General features: G+C 55.1%; 1 protein-coding gene across 2 annotated transcripts in view; it reads right to left on the reverse strand.

The window, feature by feature from the left end:
• LOC127574933 (CSC1-like protein 1) overlaps positions 1 to 21,123 on the reverse strand; it is a 75,691-nt gene that overhangs the window by 38,777 nt on the left and 15,791 nt on the right. For both annotated transcript variants that reach the window (XM_052024452.1, XM_052024451.1), the window contains exons 3-10: positions 19,932 to 20,011; positions 17,915 to 17,993; positions 14,501 to 14,538; positions 10,950 to 11,092; positions 9,470 to 9,521; positions 8,865 to 8,973; positions 6,290 to 6,360; positions 5,768 to 5,848 (exon numbers count right to left, since the gene is read on the reverse strand). In XM_052024452.1, coding sequence (XP_051880412.1) covers positions 5,768 to 5,848; positions 6,290 to 6,360; positions 8,865 to 8,973; positions 9,470 to 9,521; positions 10,950 to 11,092; positions 14,501 to 14,538; positions 17,915 to 17,993; positions 19,932 to 20,011 — 653 coding nt within the window. The remainder of the gene's footprint in view (positions 1 to 5,767; positions 5,849 to 6,289; positions 6,361 to 8,864; positions 8,974 to 9,469; positions 9,522 to 10,949; positions 11,093 to 14,500; positions 14,539 to 17,914; positions 17,994 to 19,931; positions 20,012 to 21,123) is intronic.

The raw sequence follows: 21,123 nt of genomic DNA on the forward strand, positions 1-21,123 counted from the left end.
ATGCACCCACAAGGTCTGCAGAATCATAGATGACCCCTCTCATCCCTCCCACGACCTATGTGTCCCACTACCATCTGACAAGCGGTACCGGAGCATCCAGGCCAGAACTACTAGACTGCACAACAGCGTTTCTCCCCCCAGGCTGTCAGGCTCCTGAATACACTGACAAATGCCGCGTCAAAAGCCCTAGTTTGCACAACGGTGTATAAGAACTTTGGCTGCTGCTGACCATGTTTATACATTTAGTGCAACACACTGAGTTCTGTATTTTCTTCGTCCAACTCGGTTTTGCACTAACCTTGCACTAATTTTGTATTCTGTATATACCGGTTTTTTTGCACTGTTTGTACTTGCACAATCTTTTTGTCTGCATTTATTGTATGTCCTCTGTTTTATGTACATCCTCTGTTGTGAGAGTCTGGGGGAAACAACATTTCATTCCTCCATGTGTTTTTATAGCATATGGGTGAATGGCAATAAAGTAACTTGAACTTGAACTGAGGCCATTGGCCATCTCCTCGGGGAATGTGCCTTTGCCAGGAAGTTCTTGGGATGAGCTGCAGGAATTTTCGTCCTGAGCAGCTGCGTATCGTGAGCTGTTCCGGGGACACACACTGAGACAGTATCGACCGCCGCTGGGAAACCACTGGTGCAGAGGGAGATACCCTGCAGTCTGCCTGAAACCCACCGGGGCTCTGGAGCGAGGTGTTGCCCGTGACTGAGTGACGCGAACCAGCACGGTCTAAGGTCTGGGGCTGGTTGCTGGGAGAGGCCCTGAGGCTGGGTACAGCACTGCAAGGGCTCCCTGGGGAAGGGTCTGAGTTAAGGTGTCTCCTGCCACTGCCCTCTAAGTGGTTGGAACATGTTTTGGACCCCTCTGAACTATTGGCTTTAGGGTTGTAAATGAATGATAACTGATAGAGTCAAAGACCATAAGGTATAGGAGTAGAATTAGGCCATTCGGTCCATCGAGTCTGCTCTGCCATTCAACCATGGTAGATTTTTTTCAACCCCATTCTCCCCATAACCCTTAACCCCCTGACCAATCAAGAACCTATCAATCTCTGCCTTAAATACACCCAGTGACTTGGCCTCCACAGGCAATGAATCCCACAGGCTCACCGCCCTCTGGCTGAAGAGATTCCTCCTCACCTCAGTTCTAAGGGGACGTCCCTTTATCCTGAGTCACACAGCATAAAAACAGGCCCTTCAGCCCAACCGATCCATGCCAGCCAAGATGCCCATCTAAGCTAGTCCCACTTGTCCGCGTTTGGCCCACATCCCTCTCAACCTTTCCTATCCGTGTAACTGTCCAAGTACCTTTTAAATGTTGTTAATGTACCTGCCTCAACCACTTCCTCTGGCAGCTCGTTCCATATACAGACCACTCCCTGGGTGAAAAAGTTGCCCCTCAGGTTCCTATTAAATGTCTCGCCTCACGCCTATGCCTTCCCCAGCCTTGGGATAAAGGCTGGGGGTATCCATCCTATCTAGGCTGATGTGCTAATGTCAAGTAATTGGACTTGCATGTCATTCCGAAAATTTGATTTGAATGTGCTGTACTATGTACAATTGATTTTTTATTAAATGAAATATATTTTAAAACTTACGAAGTAACATCGACACACAGAGGAAGCATTGATGGAACACTCGCTGACTGTACATCACCTAGAGCACAGAAAGAGCTCACTCAGCCCATCATTCTGGTGCTGGCTCTTTGAAAAGGCTACCCAATTTGTCTCACTACCCCAGCCCCACTTCTTCACACCCAGTTCCCCTGTGAGGGTCACCACTCATCCTGCTTCTGGCATCTGTCAGTGTGTTCTGGATCGCAAACACATTCTCATCAGAGCTGGTGTGATCCAGATCACAAACAGTTGGATAAACATGTTCTCGTCTCAGTCGCGGTGTCCTAGAACAGACGGCCAGGTAAACATTCTCACTTCAGTCAGTGAGACTGGAATACAGACAGCTAAATAAACGTGTTCTCATCTCATTTGGTCTGTTCTACAACAGACATCTGGGCAAATGCGTTCTCATCAAGTCCATGTGTTCCAGAACACGGACAGCTTGGTAAATGTGTTCCTGCCTCAGCCGGTGCGTTTTAGATCACAAACGACTAGATAAACGTGCTCTCGTCTCATGTGGTCTGTTCTAGAACGGGCATCTGGGTAAAAGTGTTCTCATTTCAGTCCATGTATTCCAGAACATCAACAGCTTCGTAAATGTGTTCCCGCCTCAGCCAGTGCATTCTAGATCACAACCAGCTAGATAACCGTGATCTCGGCTCAGCTGATCCATTCCAGATTGCAAATGGCTGGATAAACAGGTTCTCGCCTCAGCCGATATTCTAGAGCACAAACATCTGGACGAACAGGTTCCCATCTCACCTCTGGTCCCTGAGCCAATTATCTCACAGCCGATGCTGAGTGCCCTCCCCACCCCCACCCCGTGCAATGGAAAAAACTTCCCCTCATTTGAACCATCAGAGCACTTCACAGTTTTCAACAGTCCAATCAAATCTCTCCAAGGCAATCTTGGCTCCCCAGAAAGAATGGTTTCTGACAACACCCCGTGATCTCACACACACACACACCTGCAGGTTCCCCTCCCAGTCCGCACCACCCCGCCCTGACTTGGAAGTATATCACCTTTCCTTCACTGGGTCTAAATCCTGGAACTCCCTCCCCAGCAGCACTTCTCCGGGAGGACTGCAGCGGGACACAAGGGTAGTGAAGGATGGACAATAAATAATGCTGGACTTGTTTGAGGGAATTAAAAATGTAGGAAAATTACAAGCAGCTGCTGCCAGTGCTCCACTCTCCCTCCCCACATACCTGGGCTCACAGGTATCCGACCTGTCAATCAAACCACAGTAGGAGGCAGCCACACCTCTGCCACTTCACCATTCTTCTGAGGACTGCACCTCTAGCCTTAAAGGGACAGGCACCCATACCTTCTGACAGCCTGATCCACACAAACAGCGGCAACGCAGCCCAGGATCACATCAGAGTGCTGACAGCAGAGGTCACAGCGCACAATCTTAAATCGGTCAGTAACTGCACAATGGGCAGCACTGTGGCGCAGTGGGTAGAGCTGCTGCCTCGCAGCGCCAAAGACCCGGGTTCGATCCCGACCTCGGCTGCTGACTCCCTGCACAACGTTCTCCTCGAACTACCTTCTCTCCCCGTGACCTCGTGGGATTCCTCCAGGTGCTCCGGTTTCCTCCCGCGTCCCAGAGACGTGCGGGTCGGTGGGTTAATTAGCTGCTGTAAACTGACCCCCCCCCCCCCCCCCCCCAATGTACAGGTGGATGGTAGAATCTGGGGAGAGTAAAATGGGATCAGTGTTAGTGGGAAATTGATGCTTGAAGGTCAACAGGAATTAAGTGGGCTGGAGGGCCTGTTTCCATACTGTACGACTCTCCCAGCAGACTTAAAACTGATTTTGTCTGACCAAACAGCAGTTAACAGTGGCCTCTGACAAGCGGACAAGCAGAAAGCTTGAGGAGCACATACTGATCACAGATTGTGCACTGCAGATTATAATGGCCCTCCCATAAAACAACAACATCAGGTGAATTAAGAATGTCTTGGCAGAACACAGCATTACAAAGTGCCTTCAGTAACCACAGAACAATGAAGAAACTACTTCTAAACACGTGGACTAGCTGGCATTAGCAGTTATTCTCCTGCCCAAACAGACACCGAGGGTGGAGGCAGTTGATGACCCTCAGCAATTTTTACAGATGCACCATCAAAAGCATCTTAGCCAGATGGGTTGAATGGCCTCTTTCATTAGGAAACAGAACATAGAATAGGAGCAGTCCCTTTGGCCCACAGTATCTGTGCTGACCAGGACACTAATTTAAACTGTACATGGTCCGTATCCCTCCATTCCCTGCCTGTTCAGGTGTTGCTCTTAAATGTTGCTATCATTTCGGTTTGTCGCCTTTGACACTCACCAACTTTTATCGATGCACCATAGAAAGCATCCTATCTGGATGCATCACGGCTTGGTACGGCAACTGCTCTGCCCAGGACCGCAAGAAACTGCAGAGAGTTGTGGACCAGCTCAGCACATCACAGACACCAGCCTCCCCTCCATGGACTCTTTACCTCTCGCTACCTTGGCGAAGCAGCCAGCATAAAGACCCCACCCACCTGGGTCATTCTCTCTTCTCTCCTCTTCCATCAGGTAGAAGATACAGGAGCCCGAGGGAACGTACTACCAGGCTCAAAGACAGCTTCTATCCCACTGTGATAAGACTTGAACGGTTCCCTTATACGATGAGATGGACTCTGACCTCACGATCTACCTTGTTGTGACCTTGCACCTTATTGCACTGCACTTTCTCTGTAGCTGTGACACTTTACTCTGTACTGTTATTGTTTTTACTTGTACTACATCAATGGACTCTGTACTAACTCAATGTAACTGCACTGTGTAATGAATTGACCTGTACGATCAGTATGCAAGACAAGTTTTTCCACTGCACCTCGGTACAAGTGACAATAATAAACCAATACCAATTATGGACATATTCAATGAATTGAACTTACGCCTCCATTAACCTGTGAAGTACAACGAAGCCATCACTACCTCCGCCCATGATACGTGGAACATATCAAACACAGAACAGGACAGGCCCTTCAGCCCACGATGTTATGCCAAACTAATTAAACCAATTACTCCTAATTAATCTAATCCCTCTTCCCAGCACATTGGCCATACCCCTCCCTTCTCTGCATATTCACGCACCTATCCAAGAGCCTCTAAAACACTCCTGTGGTATCTGCCTCCACCCCAACCCTGGCACCGGATTCCAGGCACTCACCACTCTCTGTGTAAAAGACCTACCCTCCACATCTCCTCTGAACCTTCCCCCTCTCACCTTAAATACATACCCTCTAGTATAGACATTTCAGTCCTAGGAAAAGGATACTGGCTGTCTACTCCATCTGTGCCTTACATGTTTTATAAACTTCTATCAAATCTCCCCTCAGCCTCCGCCGCTCTAAAGAAAACAGCCCCAGCTCGTCCAACCTCCTCATAGTGCATGTCCTCCAAACTAGGCAGCGTCCTGGTGAACCTACTCTGCACCCTCTCCAAAGCCTCCACATCCTTCCTGTAATGGGGCGACCAGAATTGAACAGTGACTGTGGCCTAACCAGAGTTTTATAAAGCTGTAACATAGCTTCCTGGCTCTTGAACTCAGTGCCTCCACTAATGAAGGCAAGCATGTCATACGCCTTCTTTACCACCCTATCAACCTGTGTAGCCACTTTCAGGGAGCCATGTGCCTGGACCCCAAGACCCCTCTGTTCATCAGTGCTGTTAAGGATCCTGCCAGTAACTGTGTACTCTCCCTTTATGTTGAATCTCCCAAAGTGCAGCACCTCACACCTGCCCGGATTAAACTCCATCTGCCACTTCTCCGCCCACTCTGTAACTGATCTACATCCCACTGTATCCTTTCGGCAGTCTTCTACACTATCCAGAACGCCACCAATCTTTGTCTCATCTGCAAATTTCCTCACCCACCCTACCACATTTTCATCCAGAGATCCCTGCAGAACACCACCAGTCACAGACCTCCAGCCAGAACAAGTCCCATCCACCCCTACCCTCTGCCTTCGATGGGTTGAAAGACTGTACCCAGACGACTGCCCTGCTCCAGAACCCATCAGAACACATGGGCAGACTTTAATGAACTGAGGTTAAAGCCTCCAATCAGTAACAGGCTCCAACACATAAACCTTCTTACCTCTTGGCATCCAGGTCCATCAGTCTTTGCACATCGTAGCAGAGCTGGACCTCCAGAACTGTGCACATTGGGTAGGCCTCACTGACAAAGGGAAAACAGAGTCAGAAAGCACAGCCTTGAACAGGGAGGGAATGGCCGCTGTATCTCAGAGAGGTGCTAACCAATGTTGCCGTGTCAGGATGTACCACCGTGGTCATAATGTTCCACTGTAAAACGGCCAGACAGTGCATGGTGTCCCTAGGTACTAAAGGGCTATTCCCTCAATGGAACAGCAGGGGTTAGACACAGAGTGAAGCTCCCTCTGCACTGTCCCATCACACACTCCCAGGGTTTAAGCCCCCAATACACTGTCCCATCACACACTCCCAAGGCAGGGACAGTGGGATTAGACACAGTTCCCTCTACAGAGATATCACCGATCGTGGAGGACAGACTGTTCCTTCCTCAGGACTCACTCCTGCAGTTACTGAGTGTGCTGGCGGGAACTCTGTGAGAATCAGGAGCTCCCCTCCACCTACCCACCTGAGGTGCCGGGCTATGATCTCCTCCGTGGCCTCCTTAGGTATCCTCGTAATAAATAAGGTGCATTTGACCTGGAAAGAGGGACACGGGATTAGGGAGAGACCTCAACCAAGGTACAGTGGTTTATGGGGTCTGGTGGATGACTCTGCAACTGGGAGCAACTAATCACGCTGGTTCAGGCCAATCCCTCCCCACTTAGGGACCAACACAGCTCCGGTGCAGTTGGCACAGGCTCCAGCTGTGCCCAGGGGTGCATCCAAGTGTTACCGAAAAACCGGTGAGTTAAGTCACAGTTGGATGTGGAAGCCGGGGGGGGGGGGGGGGTGCGCGGGTGGTGAGAACATCAATGATTTAACTTGACGCCACTACAACAACAATGCCAGAGCCTGATAGTAACAGTGAGCATAACTCAGGTGGCCCAGTGGCGCAACGGGTAGAGCTGCTGCCTCCCAGCGCCAGAGACCCGGGTTTGATCCCGGCCTCGGGTGCTGTCTGTGCGTGCAGAGTCCGCGTGTTCTCCCTGTGACCGCAAGGGATCCCCCCCCCCACAAGGTGCACCGGTTTCTTCCCACATCCCAAAAGACATGCGGGGTCGGCGGGTTAATTGGCCACCCTAGTGTGTGGGTGAGGGGAAGCATCCGGACGGAGTTGATGGGAATGTGACTAACACAAAGGGGCATAATTTTAAGGTGATTGGAGGAAGGGTACAGGGGATGTCAGAGGTAAGTTCTTTAAACAGAGGGTGTTGGGTGTGTAAAAGATAACTGGAAATGTAAGGGTTAACAACTGGGAATGTAAGGGTTAATGATGTGCAGTGATTCTTCCCATGGTGTGATAGTCTTTCAACCATAGGTGACTATAGTTATGGCTACAAGTTTGCAAGTGTTGGTGAGAAACAAAGAAATGTTTAAGGCATATCTTGCTTTGCTAAAAGTTTGCTGTAAGCAACTGCCCTAGTATGTGCAACTTCCCACGGAGGCTTCCCACAGATTAAGTATAAAGGTAGGGACACTAACCAGTAAATCTCCGAGTGGGGATCAGTACAGAGCTCGGGTTACACTGTTTACTCTCTCTGTATCCCTCACTCCCGCTAGCGTTAAACTAATAAAGCATTAGTTGTACGCTCCTTGGTTCTGCTGTTGTCTGATTTATTACAGTGTGGGTCGACTTTCACAGGTGCGTGAAACGCACTGCCAGCAGAGGTTGTGGGGGCAGATACATTAAGGACATTTAAGAGACTCTTAGATAGATACATGAATGACAGAGAAATGGAGGGCTATGTGGGAGGGAAGGGTTAGGTAGATCTTAGCACAGGATAAAATGTCAGCACAACATCGTGGGCTGAAGGGCCTGTACTGTGCTGTAATGTTCTATCTTCTAATAAAATGGGATTGGTGTAGAGGGGTGATTCATGGTCAGAGCAGACCCAAAGTACCTGTTTCTGTGCTGTGTGACTCTAACGTTCAACAGATGAGCGTTAATGTGAACAAGAGAGTATCCTGAGGGGTAAGGGCAGGAATTGGGGAGAGGCCACGGGAGATTTAAAGAAGGGAAATGTCTATTTTTTTTTAGGCAAAGGCAGATGCTCGAGGAAAACCAACATCACAGGACTTCAGAACCAGACGTATACCCAAGGTTTCTGAAGGCTGGCAGTGACAGTGCATAGTTTGCTGAAAGTGGCGTCACAGTTAGGCAGGGAGGTAAAGAAGGCATTTCGCACAATGGCCTTCATCAGTCAGGGCACTGAATATACAAGTTGGGACGTTAGGTTGCAGTTATATAAGACGTTGGTGAGGCCGCACTTGGAGTACTGTGTACAGTTTTGGTCACCCTGTTATTAAACTAGAAAGAGTGCAGAAAAGATTTACCTGGATGTTGCCTGGACTCGAGGGCCGGAGTTACAAGCAGAGGTTGGATAGACTAGGACTTTATCCCGGAATGTAGGAGATTGAGGGGTGACCTGATAGAGGTATATAAGATCGTGAGGGGAATTGACAGCGTGAAAGCGTGTAGTCTTTTTCCCAGGGAGGGGGTGCTAAAAACAAGAGGGCATAGGTTTAAGATCAGAGGCGAGAGATTTAAATGGGATATCAGGGGCAGCTTCTTCACGCAAAGGGTGGTGCGTATTTGGAATGAGCTGCCAGAAATAGTGGTTGAGGCGGGCACATTAGCAACGTTTAAAAGCCATCTAGATAAGTCCATGGATAGGAGAGGTTTAGAGGGCTACGGGCCAAACGCGGGCAGGTGGGACAAGCTCGCTGGGCATCACAGTCAGCACGGATGAGTTGGGCCGAATGGCCTGTTTCCTTGCTGTATGACTCTATGACATTGAACCCTCCCTGTGGAACACATCTACACCAGGTCCTCGTTGGCATGAACGTGAACTAGGAGACCCCTCAACAGCGCCTTGGCTTTCCAAGCACTCGTCAGCCAGTCAGACAAGGACCACATCAGACTCAGCTATGATGCCTTCCAGGGTCAAACAGCCAACAAAGTACAGCAACTGGAAACGGGGTAGCAGAAGGTGGGCCTTTGGAAGACAAGGGCCCAAAAGCAACGGGACATTAAATCTTACCACATCGTCCTCTCTGTACTCCATGGAGGAGGTGTGGTGCCTCAGGACTAGGATGGTGAGCAGGAGGTAGATGACTGCAAAAATGGTGTGAACCCAGAGGATGTCATTTCTGTGACACGAAACAAACAGTGAAACCAGCTCATTCCTCAGAATTTTATAACATTTAAGTTTAAATTCAGGAGATATTCACCATAGTTCATCAGAAGGCAATGACAAACACATTCTCAACAGAGCTGGCAACAGGCCTAGGCCTACAGGTAGGAGTCCCGGCAACAGGCCCTCGGCCTACAGGTAGGAGTCCCGGCAACAGGTCAGGGGCCCAAGGTTGGAGTACCAGCAACAGGCCCTCGGCACACAGGCAGACTAGACCCAGAGCCTGTAGCAATGTGGCAGACAATGGGCAGTGAACCTTTTCCAGATTTTCCCATTCATTATTGTCTCTTATAAACCTTTGTGAGTTCACTTGAGCTTAAGTTTCACTGCCTTGGCTTTGAGATTCCTCCTGGGGGAGCAGCCAGCCAATTCTGGGTTCACTGACACAGGCTGGCCACATCCCCCGAAAGGCCGCAGTGACATCACCTAGGTCAACATCTTTGGGTACTTACTTAATTTTTATGTTTCCAATAGTTGTTCTCCCAAAGCTTTCAGGATCATTGTCTACGGGTCAAGGGGAAAGAGAGATATAATGAGCAAGACAGTACAACTAATATGCACACGGCAACAATGTCCAGTCATAGATACACACAACGTAGAAACAGATGCACCAAGTCCACACCGTCTTTCAGGCATCCATTTGCGTGCCATCAGTACAGACCATTTCATCACATCAGTACGTTCGAGGTAGTACAAGGGAAAAGCAATAACAGAATGCAGAATAATGTTTTATAGTTAAAGTACAGTGCAGGCAGACAATAAGGTGCAAGGGCCATGACAAGGCAGATTGTGAGGTCAAGAGTCCATCCTTATCATACTAGGGGGCCGGTCAATAGTCTTATAACAGCGAGATAGAAACTGTCCTTGAGCTTGGTGGTACACACGGGTCATTCTCTCTTCTCTCCTCTTCCATCAGGTAGAAGATACAGGAGCCCAAGAGCACGTACCACCAGGCTTAAAGACAGCTTCTATCCCACTGTGATAAGACTATTGAACGGTTCCCTTATACGATGAGATGGACTCTGACCTCACGATCTACCTTCTTGTGACCTTGCATCTTATTGCACTGCACGATCTACTTTGTTGTGACCTTGCACCTTATTGCACTGCACTTTCTCTGTAGCTGTGACACTTTACTCTGTACTGTTATTGTTTTTACCTGTACTACATCAATGCACTCTGTACTAACCCAATGTAACTGCACTGTGTAATGAATTGACCTGTACGATCGGTATGCAAGACAAGCTTTTCACTGTACCTCGGTACAAGTGACAATAATAAACCAATTTGTGCTTTCAGACTGTTGTATCTTCTGCCCAACGGGAGGTGGGAGAAGGGCGAATGTCCAGGGTGGGTGGGGTCTTTGATTATGTTGGCTGCTTTACCGAGGCAGCGAGAACTGTAGACAGAGTCCATGGAGGGGAGGCTGGTTTCTGTGATGTGCTGGGCTGTGTCCACAACTCTCTTCAGTTTCTTGCGGTCCCGGGCAGAGCAGTTGCCGTACCAAGCCGTGATGCATCCAAATAGGATGCTTTCTATGGGGCATCGATATAAGTTGAAATCTCTTCACTCAGAGGGTGGTGAGTCTTTGGAACTCTCCACCCTTTGGAGGCTCAATGGATTCAATGGAGCTCACTGGATCTGTGGATGTTACGGAAGCAAAGGGATATTGGAATAGAGTGGGAAAAAGGCACTGAGGTAGAAGATCATGGTGGTACAGTCTGAAGAAGGGCTGAATGACCACCCCCAACTCCCCCCCCACCCCTTAGGCCCAAAAAAAGAAGGCCTGACTTTCCATAGCACCTGCCACATCCCTCTGAGGCCCACCCAAAGCTGCAGCCACTGAAGCGCAGCCCCCAGAGCAACGCTGGGCAGGCGGCGGCCAGGGCGCACAGCAAGATCCCAGGGGGAAGGTTGCAGATCCCTACCTACCCAGCAAACTGCCAGACAGGTTGACGGGGAGGATGATGCCCACCGACATGATGCTCATAACCACCAGGATGATGATGAGGTGGCGCTGGAAGGAGAGGTAGTGCATGGCATCGTCGCCACACTGCTCCTGCAATTCACTGTCCCTGTGGGAAACACAGAGGAGGTTAGGTGGGGAGGGGGTGCGGGGTGGGGAAGTGGAGAGGGTCAGGACAGAGGAACGCATCACAAATCAAAAGGCCCCCGTCCGAAATGTCCCAACTCCAGCCCCCCCGGCCTTCTCCCCCCCAACCCCTGGGCGCCTCCGCATCGGTTGCCACGACTCCCACTGCCATTCCCGTCATCGGGACCCTCAATGGGGAACATCCGCTCTCCCAACACTCGAGGACTGGTCGCCTCCCACTGCCCAACAGCCAGTTAGTGACTTGCCCAGAGACGTCAGCGCTGTAGTCCAACAATCTGGGGTAGATTGTGGGTGGGGTCTGCAGTGGGCGGGGTCTGCTGTGGGCGGTGCTTGTGGTGGGAGTGGCCTGCTGCGGGCAGGGCCGGTTGTGGGCGGTGCTTGTGGTGGGAGTGGCCTGCTGCGGGCAGGGCCAGTTGTGGGCGGGGCCTGGTGTGCGTGCGGGTGGGGGGGCGCACTTGGTGTGGTGTGGGCAGAGGTTGTAGTAGGAGTAGCCTGTTGTGGGTGTGGACTGTTGTGGTGGGGCTCGTTGTGGGCGGGGCCTGGTGTGGGCAGGACTTGTAGTGGGTGGGGTCTGCTGTGGGTGGTGCTTGTGGTGCGAGTGAACTGTCATGGGTGGGGCCTGTCGTGGGTGATGCTTGTAGTGGGGGGGGGGGGGGGTGCTGAGAAGGTGGCCTGTTGTGGGCAGGGCTTGGAGTGGGTGGGTCCCAGAGTGGGCGGGGCTACAAATGCCCCACTGCCATACAGATAAGAGCAGCAGAAGCCCATTGGACCCAGAGTCTCCCGTGGGCAGTGTGTGAAATAAAAGGGGGAAAATGATCTACAAAACCAGATCTGTCCCTGAAATCTGACCGTTAAACTCTAAAAGGCAACTCTCCGAAAAATGCACTTCCCAACTTCACACCCACCCTGTCTGTGCCGGATCCCAGGACAAACCCACGCCCCCATTTACTCCTCTGTAACCTCTTCACACTCACATTCCCATTCACCCTCTGTGATTTTCCCACCCCTCACCCACACACGGGGGGACAACTTACAGCAGCCAATTAACCCACCGACCCCACACGTCATTGGGATGCGGGAGGAAACCGGAGCCTCTGAGGGTGGGGGGGGGATCCACGCAGTCACAGGGAGAACGTGCAAACTCCACACAGACAGCGCCCAAGGTCAGGATCGAACCCGTGTCTCTGGAGCTGGGAGGCAGCAGCTCTACCTGCTGTGTGACAACAGCTATTTTTCTTCAAAAAGCCATCTGTTGAGTCTCAAAGAACGAACCTTCCCCACCGCCAATCAGGAAGTTGGACACATTTCTTCTCTCTCCACCCCCAATAACCACCCTCCCCACCACCACAGATTTGTCAGCTGACCCCCTCCCCCAACCCCCAAGTTCACAAGCACACTGTCTCGAACAAGGGAGAATCTAAAAGGGAGGCTGGAGCAGGGATGGAAGGTCCAAGAACCTTTAAAAGAGCTCTTTGGATTTGCAGTGACAGTGGGACCCCTACCCAGACCAGTCCCAGGTGTCCTGGCCCACGGTTATCTCTGGATGCCAGTTCGGTGGGCAAGCATTTCGGGGATAGTGACCACAATTCCCTGACCTTCAGCATAAGCATGGTCAAGGATAGGAACAGACATTATGGGAAAGTATTTAATTGGGGGAGGGCAATTACGATGGTATTAAGCAGGAACTTGGGAGCGTAAATTGGGAATAGACACTCTCTGGTAAATGCACCGCAGAAATGTGGAGGTTGTTTAGGGACCACTTACATGGGGCTCTAGATAGGTCTGTACCACCGAGACAGGGAAAGGATGGTAGGGTGAAGGAACCCTGGTTAACAAGAGGAGGAAAGTTTAGTCAAGAGAAAAAGGAAGCATATTTAAGGTTTAGGAAGCAAAAATCAGAAAGGGCTGTTGAGAGTTATGAGGTAGCCAAGGAGGAGCTTAAGAAGGGACTTAGGGGAGCTAAAAGGGGAATGAGAAGGCCTTGGCAAGTAGAGTTGAGGAAAACCCTGAGGCATTCTACACATATGTGAGGAACAAGAGGATGACTAGGGTGGGGGTAGGACCACCCAGGGATAAGGGGGGGAGAAAGTGTGTCTGGAGGCAAAGGAGGTAGGGGAAGTCCTGAATGAACATTTTGCTTCAGTGCTCACCAGGGAGAGGGACTTAGACGAATGCGAGGTTAGCATAGAACAGGCAATTGTGTTGGAGCATGTCGAGGTTAAGAAAGAAGCAGCATTGGAGCTACAAAAGCATTAGGATAGATAAGTCCCTGGGGTCGGATAGGATATACCCCAGGTTACTATGGGAAGTGAGGGAAGAGATTGCTGGAGCGTTAACGATGATCTTTGAGTCCTCCCTGACCACAGGAGTGGTAGCGGAGGATTGGAAGATGGCAAACATTGTTCCATTGGTCAAGAAAGGTAAAATGGATAATCCTGGGAATTATAGACCAGTGAGTCTAACATCAGTGGTGGGCAAGCTGTTGGAAAAGATTCTTAGGGACAGGATTTATGAGCATTCGGAGAAGCAAAGTCTTATTAGGGATAGTCAACGTGGCTTTGTGAAGGGCAGGTCGTGCCTCACAAACCTAATAGAGGTTTTTGAGGAAATGACAAGACAAATTGATGAAGGTAGTGCGGTGGATGTGGTGTATATGGATTTTAGCAAGGTGTTTGACAAGGTTCCGCATGGTAGGTCATCCAGAAAGTCGCGAGGTATGGGATCCATGGAAAATTGGCTGTGTGGATTTGGAATTGGCTTGCCCACAGAAGGCAGAGGGTAGGTGTAGAAGGGGACTAATGGTGTTCCGCAGGGAGTGCCCTGACTGATGAAGGCCAGCGTGCCAAACACCAAAAGTGTGAGACAAGGGAGAGTGTGAGAGCATAGTTGAGGGACAGGGAGAGACAAGCTGAGAGAGTAATGATAAGATTTCTTTATTAGTCACGCGTACTTCGAAGCACACAGTGAAATGCATCTTTTGCGTAGAGTGTTCTGGGGGCAGCCCACAAGTGTCGCCACGCTTCCGGCGCCAACATACCATGCCCACAACTTCCTAACCCGTACGCCTTTGGAACATGGGAGGAAACCAGAGGAAACCCACGCAGACACGGGGAGAACGTACAAACCCCTTACAGACAGCAGCCAGAATTGAACCTGGGTCGCTGGCGCTGTAATAGCGCTACGCTAACCTGTGCCACCATCTATATACACCTCGACAAAGACAGAGTGACCACCCACGCTCCATTGAAGACCCCACACCTAGATCTGCACCCCCCTCCATCTGCTCCCAAGTGCCCACTTCTGCCTCAACAGCCAAGCAGAGAGAGGAGGGGGCTCCATTGAACCACCAGTGGGCGGGTCTGGTACTCACTTCATGGTAAAGGTGTTCATTATCCACGAGCAGAAGCCCTGTGGAGACAGGAGGAGTTAGTCAGTGATTGCCACACTCCTGATTCACAGCCCATCCAGAGACACGCCCACCCCTCACGCCCTGACGTCCCCCTAAAGCACTTCGGTAGCAATAACGAGGAGGGGAGCTTCGACATCCTTCCAGAGAGAATTCAAAGCGAGGGTCCCGCCAACTCTCTCGGCACACGGGAGAGCCTGCACCTTGTTCCAGCGACGTCTGCTCGGAATCTCAGCCAGAATGTTGAAGAACATAGGAACACTGCAGCACAGTACAGGCCCTTCAGCCCACAATGTTGTGCCGACATTTTATCCTGCTCTAAGGTCTATCAAACTTCTTCCTCCCACATAGCCCCCTATTTTTCTGATATTCATGTGTGGGAGAGCGGGGAGGGGGGCGGGAGGGAGGCGGAGAGCGCGGGGGGGCGGGAGGCAGAGAGCGCGGGGGGGGGCGGGGGGCAGAGAGCGCGGGGGGGGCGCGGGAGGCAGAGAGCGCGGGGGGGGGCGGGGAGGCAGAGAGCGCGGGGGGGGCGGGAGGCAGAGAGCGCGGGGGGGGGGCGGGAGGCAGAGAGCGCGGGGGGGGGGGCGGGAGGCCGAGAGCGCGGGGGGGGGGCGGGAGGCAGAGAGCGCGGGGGGGGGCGGGAGGCAGAGAGCGCGGGGGGGGGCGGGAGGCAGAGAGCGCGGGGGGGGGCGGGGAGGCAGAGAGCGCGGAGGGGGGGGGCGGGGAGGCAGAGAGCGAAAGGGGGGGGGGGGCGGGAGGCAGAGAGCGCGGGGGGGGCGGGGAGGCAGAGAGCGCGGGGGGGGGGGGGGCGGTGGGCAGGAGAGCAGCGAGCGCGGGGGGGGGGCGGGGAAGGCAGAGAGCCGGCGGGGGGGGGAGCGGGGAGGCAGAGAGCGCGGGGGGGCCGGGAGGGCAGAGAGCGCGGGGGGGGGCGGGAGGCAGAGGAGCGCGGGGGGGGGGCAGGGAGGCAGAGAGCGCGGGGGGGGCGGGAGGCAAGAGAGCGCGGGGGGGCGGGAGGCCAGAGAGCGTGGCGGGGGGGCGGGAGGCAGAGAGCGCGGGGGGGCGGGAGGCAGAGAGCGCGGTGGGGGGGGGCGGGAGGCAGAGAGCGCGGGGGGGGGCGGGAGGCAGAGAGCGCGGGGGGGCGGGAGGCAGAGAGCGCGGGGGGGCGGGAGGCAGAGAGCGCGGGGGGGGCGGGAGGCAGAGAGCGCGGGGGGGCGGGAGGCAGAGAGCGCGGGGGGGCGGGAGGCAGAGATCGCGGGGGGGCGGGTGGCAGAGAGCGCGGGGGGGCGGGAGGCAGAGAGCGCGGGGGGGCGGGAGGCAGAGAGCGCGGGGGGGGCGGGAGGCAGAGAGCGCGGGGGGGCGGGAGGCAGAGAGCGCGGGGGGGGCGGGAGGCAGAGAGCGCGGGGGGGCGGGAGGCAGAGAGCGCGGGGGGCGGGAGGCAGAGAGCGCGGGGGGGGCGGGAGGCAGAGAGCGCGGGGGGGCGGGAGGCAGAGAGCGCTGGGGGGCGGGAGGCAGAGAGCGCGGGGGGGCGGGAGGCAGAGAGCGCGGGGGGGCGGGAGGCAGAGAGCGCGGGGGGGCGGGAGGCAGAGAGCGCGGGGGGGCGGGAGGCAGAGAGCGCGGGGGGGGCGGGAGGCAGAGAGCGCGGGGGGGCGGGAGGCAGAGAGCGCGGGGGGGGCGGGAGGCAGAGAGCGCGGGGGGGGCGGGAGGCAGAGAGCGCGGGGGGGGCGGGAGGCAGAGAGCGCGGGGGGGGCGGGAGGCAGAGAGCGCGGGGGGGCGGGAGGCAGAGAGCGCGGGGGGGGGCGGGAGGCAGAGAGCGCGGGGGGGGCGGGAGGCAGAGAGCGCGGGGGGGGCGGGAGGCAGAGAGCGCGGGGGGGGCGGGAGGCAGAGAGCGCGGGGGGGGCGGGAGGCAGAGAGCGCGGGGGGGCGGGAGGCAGAGAGCGCGGGGGGGGCGGGAGGCAGAGAGCGCGGGGGGGGCGGGAGGCAGAGAGCGCGGGGGGGGGCGGGAGGCAGAGAGCGCGGGGGGGGGCGGGAGGCAGAGAGCGCGGGGGGGGGCGGGAGGCAGAGAGCGCGGGGGGGGCGGGAGGCAGAGAGCGCGGGGGGGGCGGGAGGCAGAGAGCGCGGGGGGGGCGGGAGGCAGAGAGCGCGGGGGGGGCGGGAGGCAGAGAGCGCGGGGGGGGCGGGAGGCAGAGAGCGCGGGGGGGGCGGGAGGCAGAGAGCGCGGGGGGGGCGGGAGGCAGAGAGCGCGGGGGGGGCGGGAGGCAGAGAGCGCGGGGGGGGCGGGAGGCAGAGAGCGCGGGGGGGGGCGGGAGGCAGAGAGCGCGGGGGGGGGCGGGAGGCAGAGAGCGCGGGGGGGGCGGGAGGCAGAGAGCGCGGGGGGGGGCGGGAGGCAGAGAGCGCGGGGGGGGGCGGGAGGCAGAGAGCGCGGGGGGGGGCGGGAGGCAGAGAGCGCGGGGGGGGCGGGAGGCAGAGAGCGCGGGGGGGGGCGGGAGGCAGAGAGCGCGGGGGGGGCGGGAGGCAGAGAGCGCGGGGGGGGGCGGGAGGCAGAGAGCGCGGGGGGGGGCGGGAGGCAGAGAGCGCGGGGGGGGCGGGAGGCAGAGAGCGGGGGGGGGCGGGAGGCAGAGAGCGGGGGGGGGCGGGAGGCAGAGAGCGGGGGGGGGGCGGGAGGCAGAGAGCGGGGGGGGCGGGAGGCAGAGAGCGGGGGGGGGGCGGGAGGCAGAGAGCGGGGGGGGGCGGGAGGCAGAGAGCGGGGGGGGGCGGGAGGCAGAGAGCGGGGGGGGGCGGGAGGCAGAGAGCGGGGGGGGGCGGGAGGCAGAGAGCGGGGGGGGGCGGGAGGCAGAGAGCGGGGGGGGCGGGAGGCAGAGAGCGGGGGGGGGGCGGGAGCAGAGAGCGGGGGGGGGCGGGAGCAGAGAGCGGGGGGGGGCGGGAGGCAGAGAGCGGGGGGGGGGCGGGAGGCAGAGAGCGGGGGGGGGCGGGAGGCAGAGAGCGGGGGGGGGCGGGAGGCAGAGAGCGGGGGGGGGCGGGAGGCAGAGAGCGGGGGGGGGCGGGAGGCAGAGAGCGGGGGGGGGCGGGAGGCAGAGAGCGGGGGGGGGCGGGAGGCAGAGATCGGGGGGGGGCGGGAGGCAGAGATCGGGGGGGGGCGGGAGGCAGAGAGCGGGGGGGGGCGGGAGGCAGAGAGCGGGGGGGGCGGGAGGCAGAGAGCGCGGGGGGGGCGGGAGGCAGAGAGCGGGGGGGGGCGGGAGGCAGAGAGCGCGGGGGGGCGGGAGGCAGAGAGCGCGGGGGGGGGGGGAGGGAAAAACAGCCAGTCCCCAGCACAGAAGAGGCAAGCAGTGACAAGTGTCCCGTTGGGCAGAGGTCTGGTGGAAGAGACGTAAGGCTACTTACAACATCTCTTACGAAGCGTTCGTTGGAACTGGTGAATGAGGAGCTTCGTTTGTACGTCCTGGGAATGTCCACTGCCTCACTATGAGGGAAAAGGCTCAGCATCAGAACGTCCATACCCTCCCAGCTGGGGATGGGGGGGGGCGGGGGTCAAACCCCTCCGTCCCAGCTTGAGGACTTACCCTCACCTTCCCCCCCCCCCCGGAAGGGCAGGGCGAAGCAATCCCACCGGCACCAACCCACCCACCCCCCCCGAGTGACCATCCACACACGGGGACATCAGCAGAGCAGGTGTAGCTCGGCCAACTGCAGCCCAACCTTGTCCATACACACACACACACACAGATACACGCGTGTACACTCACATACACTGATGTAGATACATGCATGCACACACTCACACGTGGATACAAACACACACACGCTTACATACCCTTACGTGTGCACTCATGCACACGCATGCTCACACACATGGATACAAAGGCACAAACAGGCTCACACATAAAGGCACATACACGCACACTGGTGCACACACACACCCACACGTGTGTACCCACACAAGCATATATACACACTGCACAGACACATGCAAACACGTGTGCGCACACGTGTTTGTGCGCACACACACACAAACATGCACTCCCCCATTTGCCATCCCTCATCTGACGTGTCCCTGCAGACTGTATCACAACCTCCTGTCTCCGGTTGTCCCACAACCACCGCTCTCGCCCCTTTCCAATTTCAGGCACGGGGCAGCACTCCCCCAGCCCAATCGAGGGGGATCCGGGTACAAACCCCACTTCAGAAGCGCTGTACAGGGGGTCCCGGTGCCGAGGTGTTCGGTTGCTGGACCAGGGTGCGGAGAATGTCCACAGATCTAGAGACATTCGATAAGCTATCTTTATCAGTCGCATGTACATCGAAACACACAGTGAAATGCATCTTCTGCGTAGTGTTCTGGGGGCAGCCCACAAGTGTCGCCACGCTTCCGGCACCAACATAGCATGCCCACAACTTCGTAACCCGTACGCCTTTGGAATGTGGGAGGAAACCGAAGCACCCGGAGGAAACCCACGCAGACACGGGGAGAATGTCCAAACTCCTTACAGACAGCGGCCGGAAATGAACCTGGCACTGTAATAGCGTTCCATTCTAGCTAGAGAATCCTTGTTCAAGGAATTAAATTAATCTAATATAAATAAAAACAGGAAAAACTGCTCAGGCAGCACATGCAGCGCAGTGGCACAACAGGCAGAGCCGCTGCCTCACAGCGCCAGAGACCAGAGTTCGATCCCAACCTCGGGCGCTGTCTGTGTGTGTGGAGTTTACACGTTCTCCCTGTGACCACGTGGGAGCCCCCCCAGGGTGCTCCGGTTTCCTCCCACATCCCAAAGACGTTAGTAAGTTAATCGGTCACTGTAAATTGTCCCTAGTGCGTGGGTGAGTGGTGAGCAGGGGAACCTGCGGGTGGTGGTGTTCCCCTGCACCCACTGCCCCTTGTCCTTGGTGGTAGAGGCAGCGGGTTTGGGAGGTGCTGTCGGAGTAGCCTGGGCAAGTGACTGCGGTGCATTTTGCTTCATCAGGTAACCCTGCATCTTGCTTTAAGAATGTGTCCTTTGAAAAGCCACATACTCCACACAGTCACACAACACGGAAACAGGCCCCGCGGCCCAACTCATCCATGCCGACTTACGTTGCCCAACGGGCTAGTCCCATCTGCCTACATTTGGCTCATAACCCTCCAAACCCCTCCTATCCATGTACTTATCTAGATGGCTTTTAAATGCCGCCTCAACCATTATTTCTGGCAGCTCATTCCAAATACCCTTTGCCCATAATAAGAGAATACACTAGTCAATTAAGTGACTGAGTAACTTGGCGGGAGAAGACAAACTCGTAAACTTACAGGTCAAATTACTAGTTCAGTGACAAAAGCCGAAAGTTGAAGTTTAACTGCACCCAATTTTGCCCAGAGATGTTTAGAAATACAAATCCCAGTACTGGGGAAGGGAGGAGTCACCTGGCATTGTCGGAGATGAGAGCAAGGCGTCCGTAGTCCCAGGCTGTCTTCCTCAGTATGGAAAATAGGAGGATCACCAACTGCAGGAGGCAAAACAAGAGTCAGCACAGATCTCTCTCTTTCCCTCACACACACATATCACAAGACAAAGGAGCAAAAGCAGGCCATTCAGCCCATCGAGTCCGCTCTGCCACTTCACCATGAGCTAAACTATTCTCCCATCTAGCCCCAATTCCCGGCCCTTCCCCATATCCCTTGATACCCTGACTAATTAGATACCTATCAATCTCCACCTTAAACACCCCCAATGATCGGGCCACCACAGCTTTGCATGGCAACGAATTCCATAAATACACAACCCTCTGGCTAAAGAAATTTCTCCGCATCTCTGTCCTAAATGGGTACCCTCTAGTTCTAAGACTGTGCCCTCTTGTCCTGGACTCACCCACCATGGGAAACAACTTCGCCACATCTACTCTGTCCAGTCCTTTCAACATTCCAAATGTTTCTATGAGGTCCCCTCTCATTCTTCTGTACTCCAATGAATACAGTCCAAGGGCCAACAAATGCTCCTCGTATGTAAGCCCTTTCATTCGGGCAGGCAAAAGATACAAAAGCTTGAGAACCTGTACCACCAGGCTCAAGGACAGCTTCTATCCACATCATGTACGGTTTTGGTCACCCTGTTATAGGAAAGACGTCATTAAGCTGGAAAGAGTGCAGAGAAGATTTACGAGAATATTGCCACGGCCTGAGTTATTGGGAGAGGTTGGGCAGGCTGGGACATTATTCCTTGGAGTGTAAGAGACTGACTGAGAGGTGACCTTACAGAGGTGTATAACATCATTAAGGGCATAGTTAGGACGAATGCGCACAGTCAAAGACGAGTTTATTGTCAGATGCACAAGTATGTGTCTGCACAGGTGCAATGATAAACTTACTTACAGCAGCATCACAGGCGCATGGCATCAGATACGCAACATTCACAAGAAAAGCAACATAAATTATGCAAAATTTTACAAGAAAGAACACAATTAGGACAAAAAAATTCAGGGTTGGAGAATCAAAAACTAGAGGGCATAGGTTTAAGGTGAGGGGAGAGATTCAAAAGGGACCTGAGGGCAACTTCTTCATGCAGAGGGTGGTGCATATATGGAACGAGCTGCCAGAGGAAGCGGTAGAGGTAACCACA

This window comes from Pristis pectinata, chromosome 10 (genome assembly GCF_009764475.1).
Source record: "Pristis pectinata isolate sPriPec2 chromosome 10, sPriPec2.1.pri, whole genome shotgun sequence".
In the NCBI taxonomy this organism is placed as follows: Eukaryota; Metazoa; Chordata; class Chondrichthyes; order Rhinopristiformes; family Pristidae; genus Pristis; species Pristis pectinata.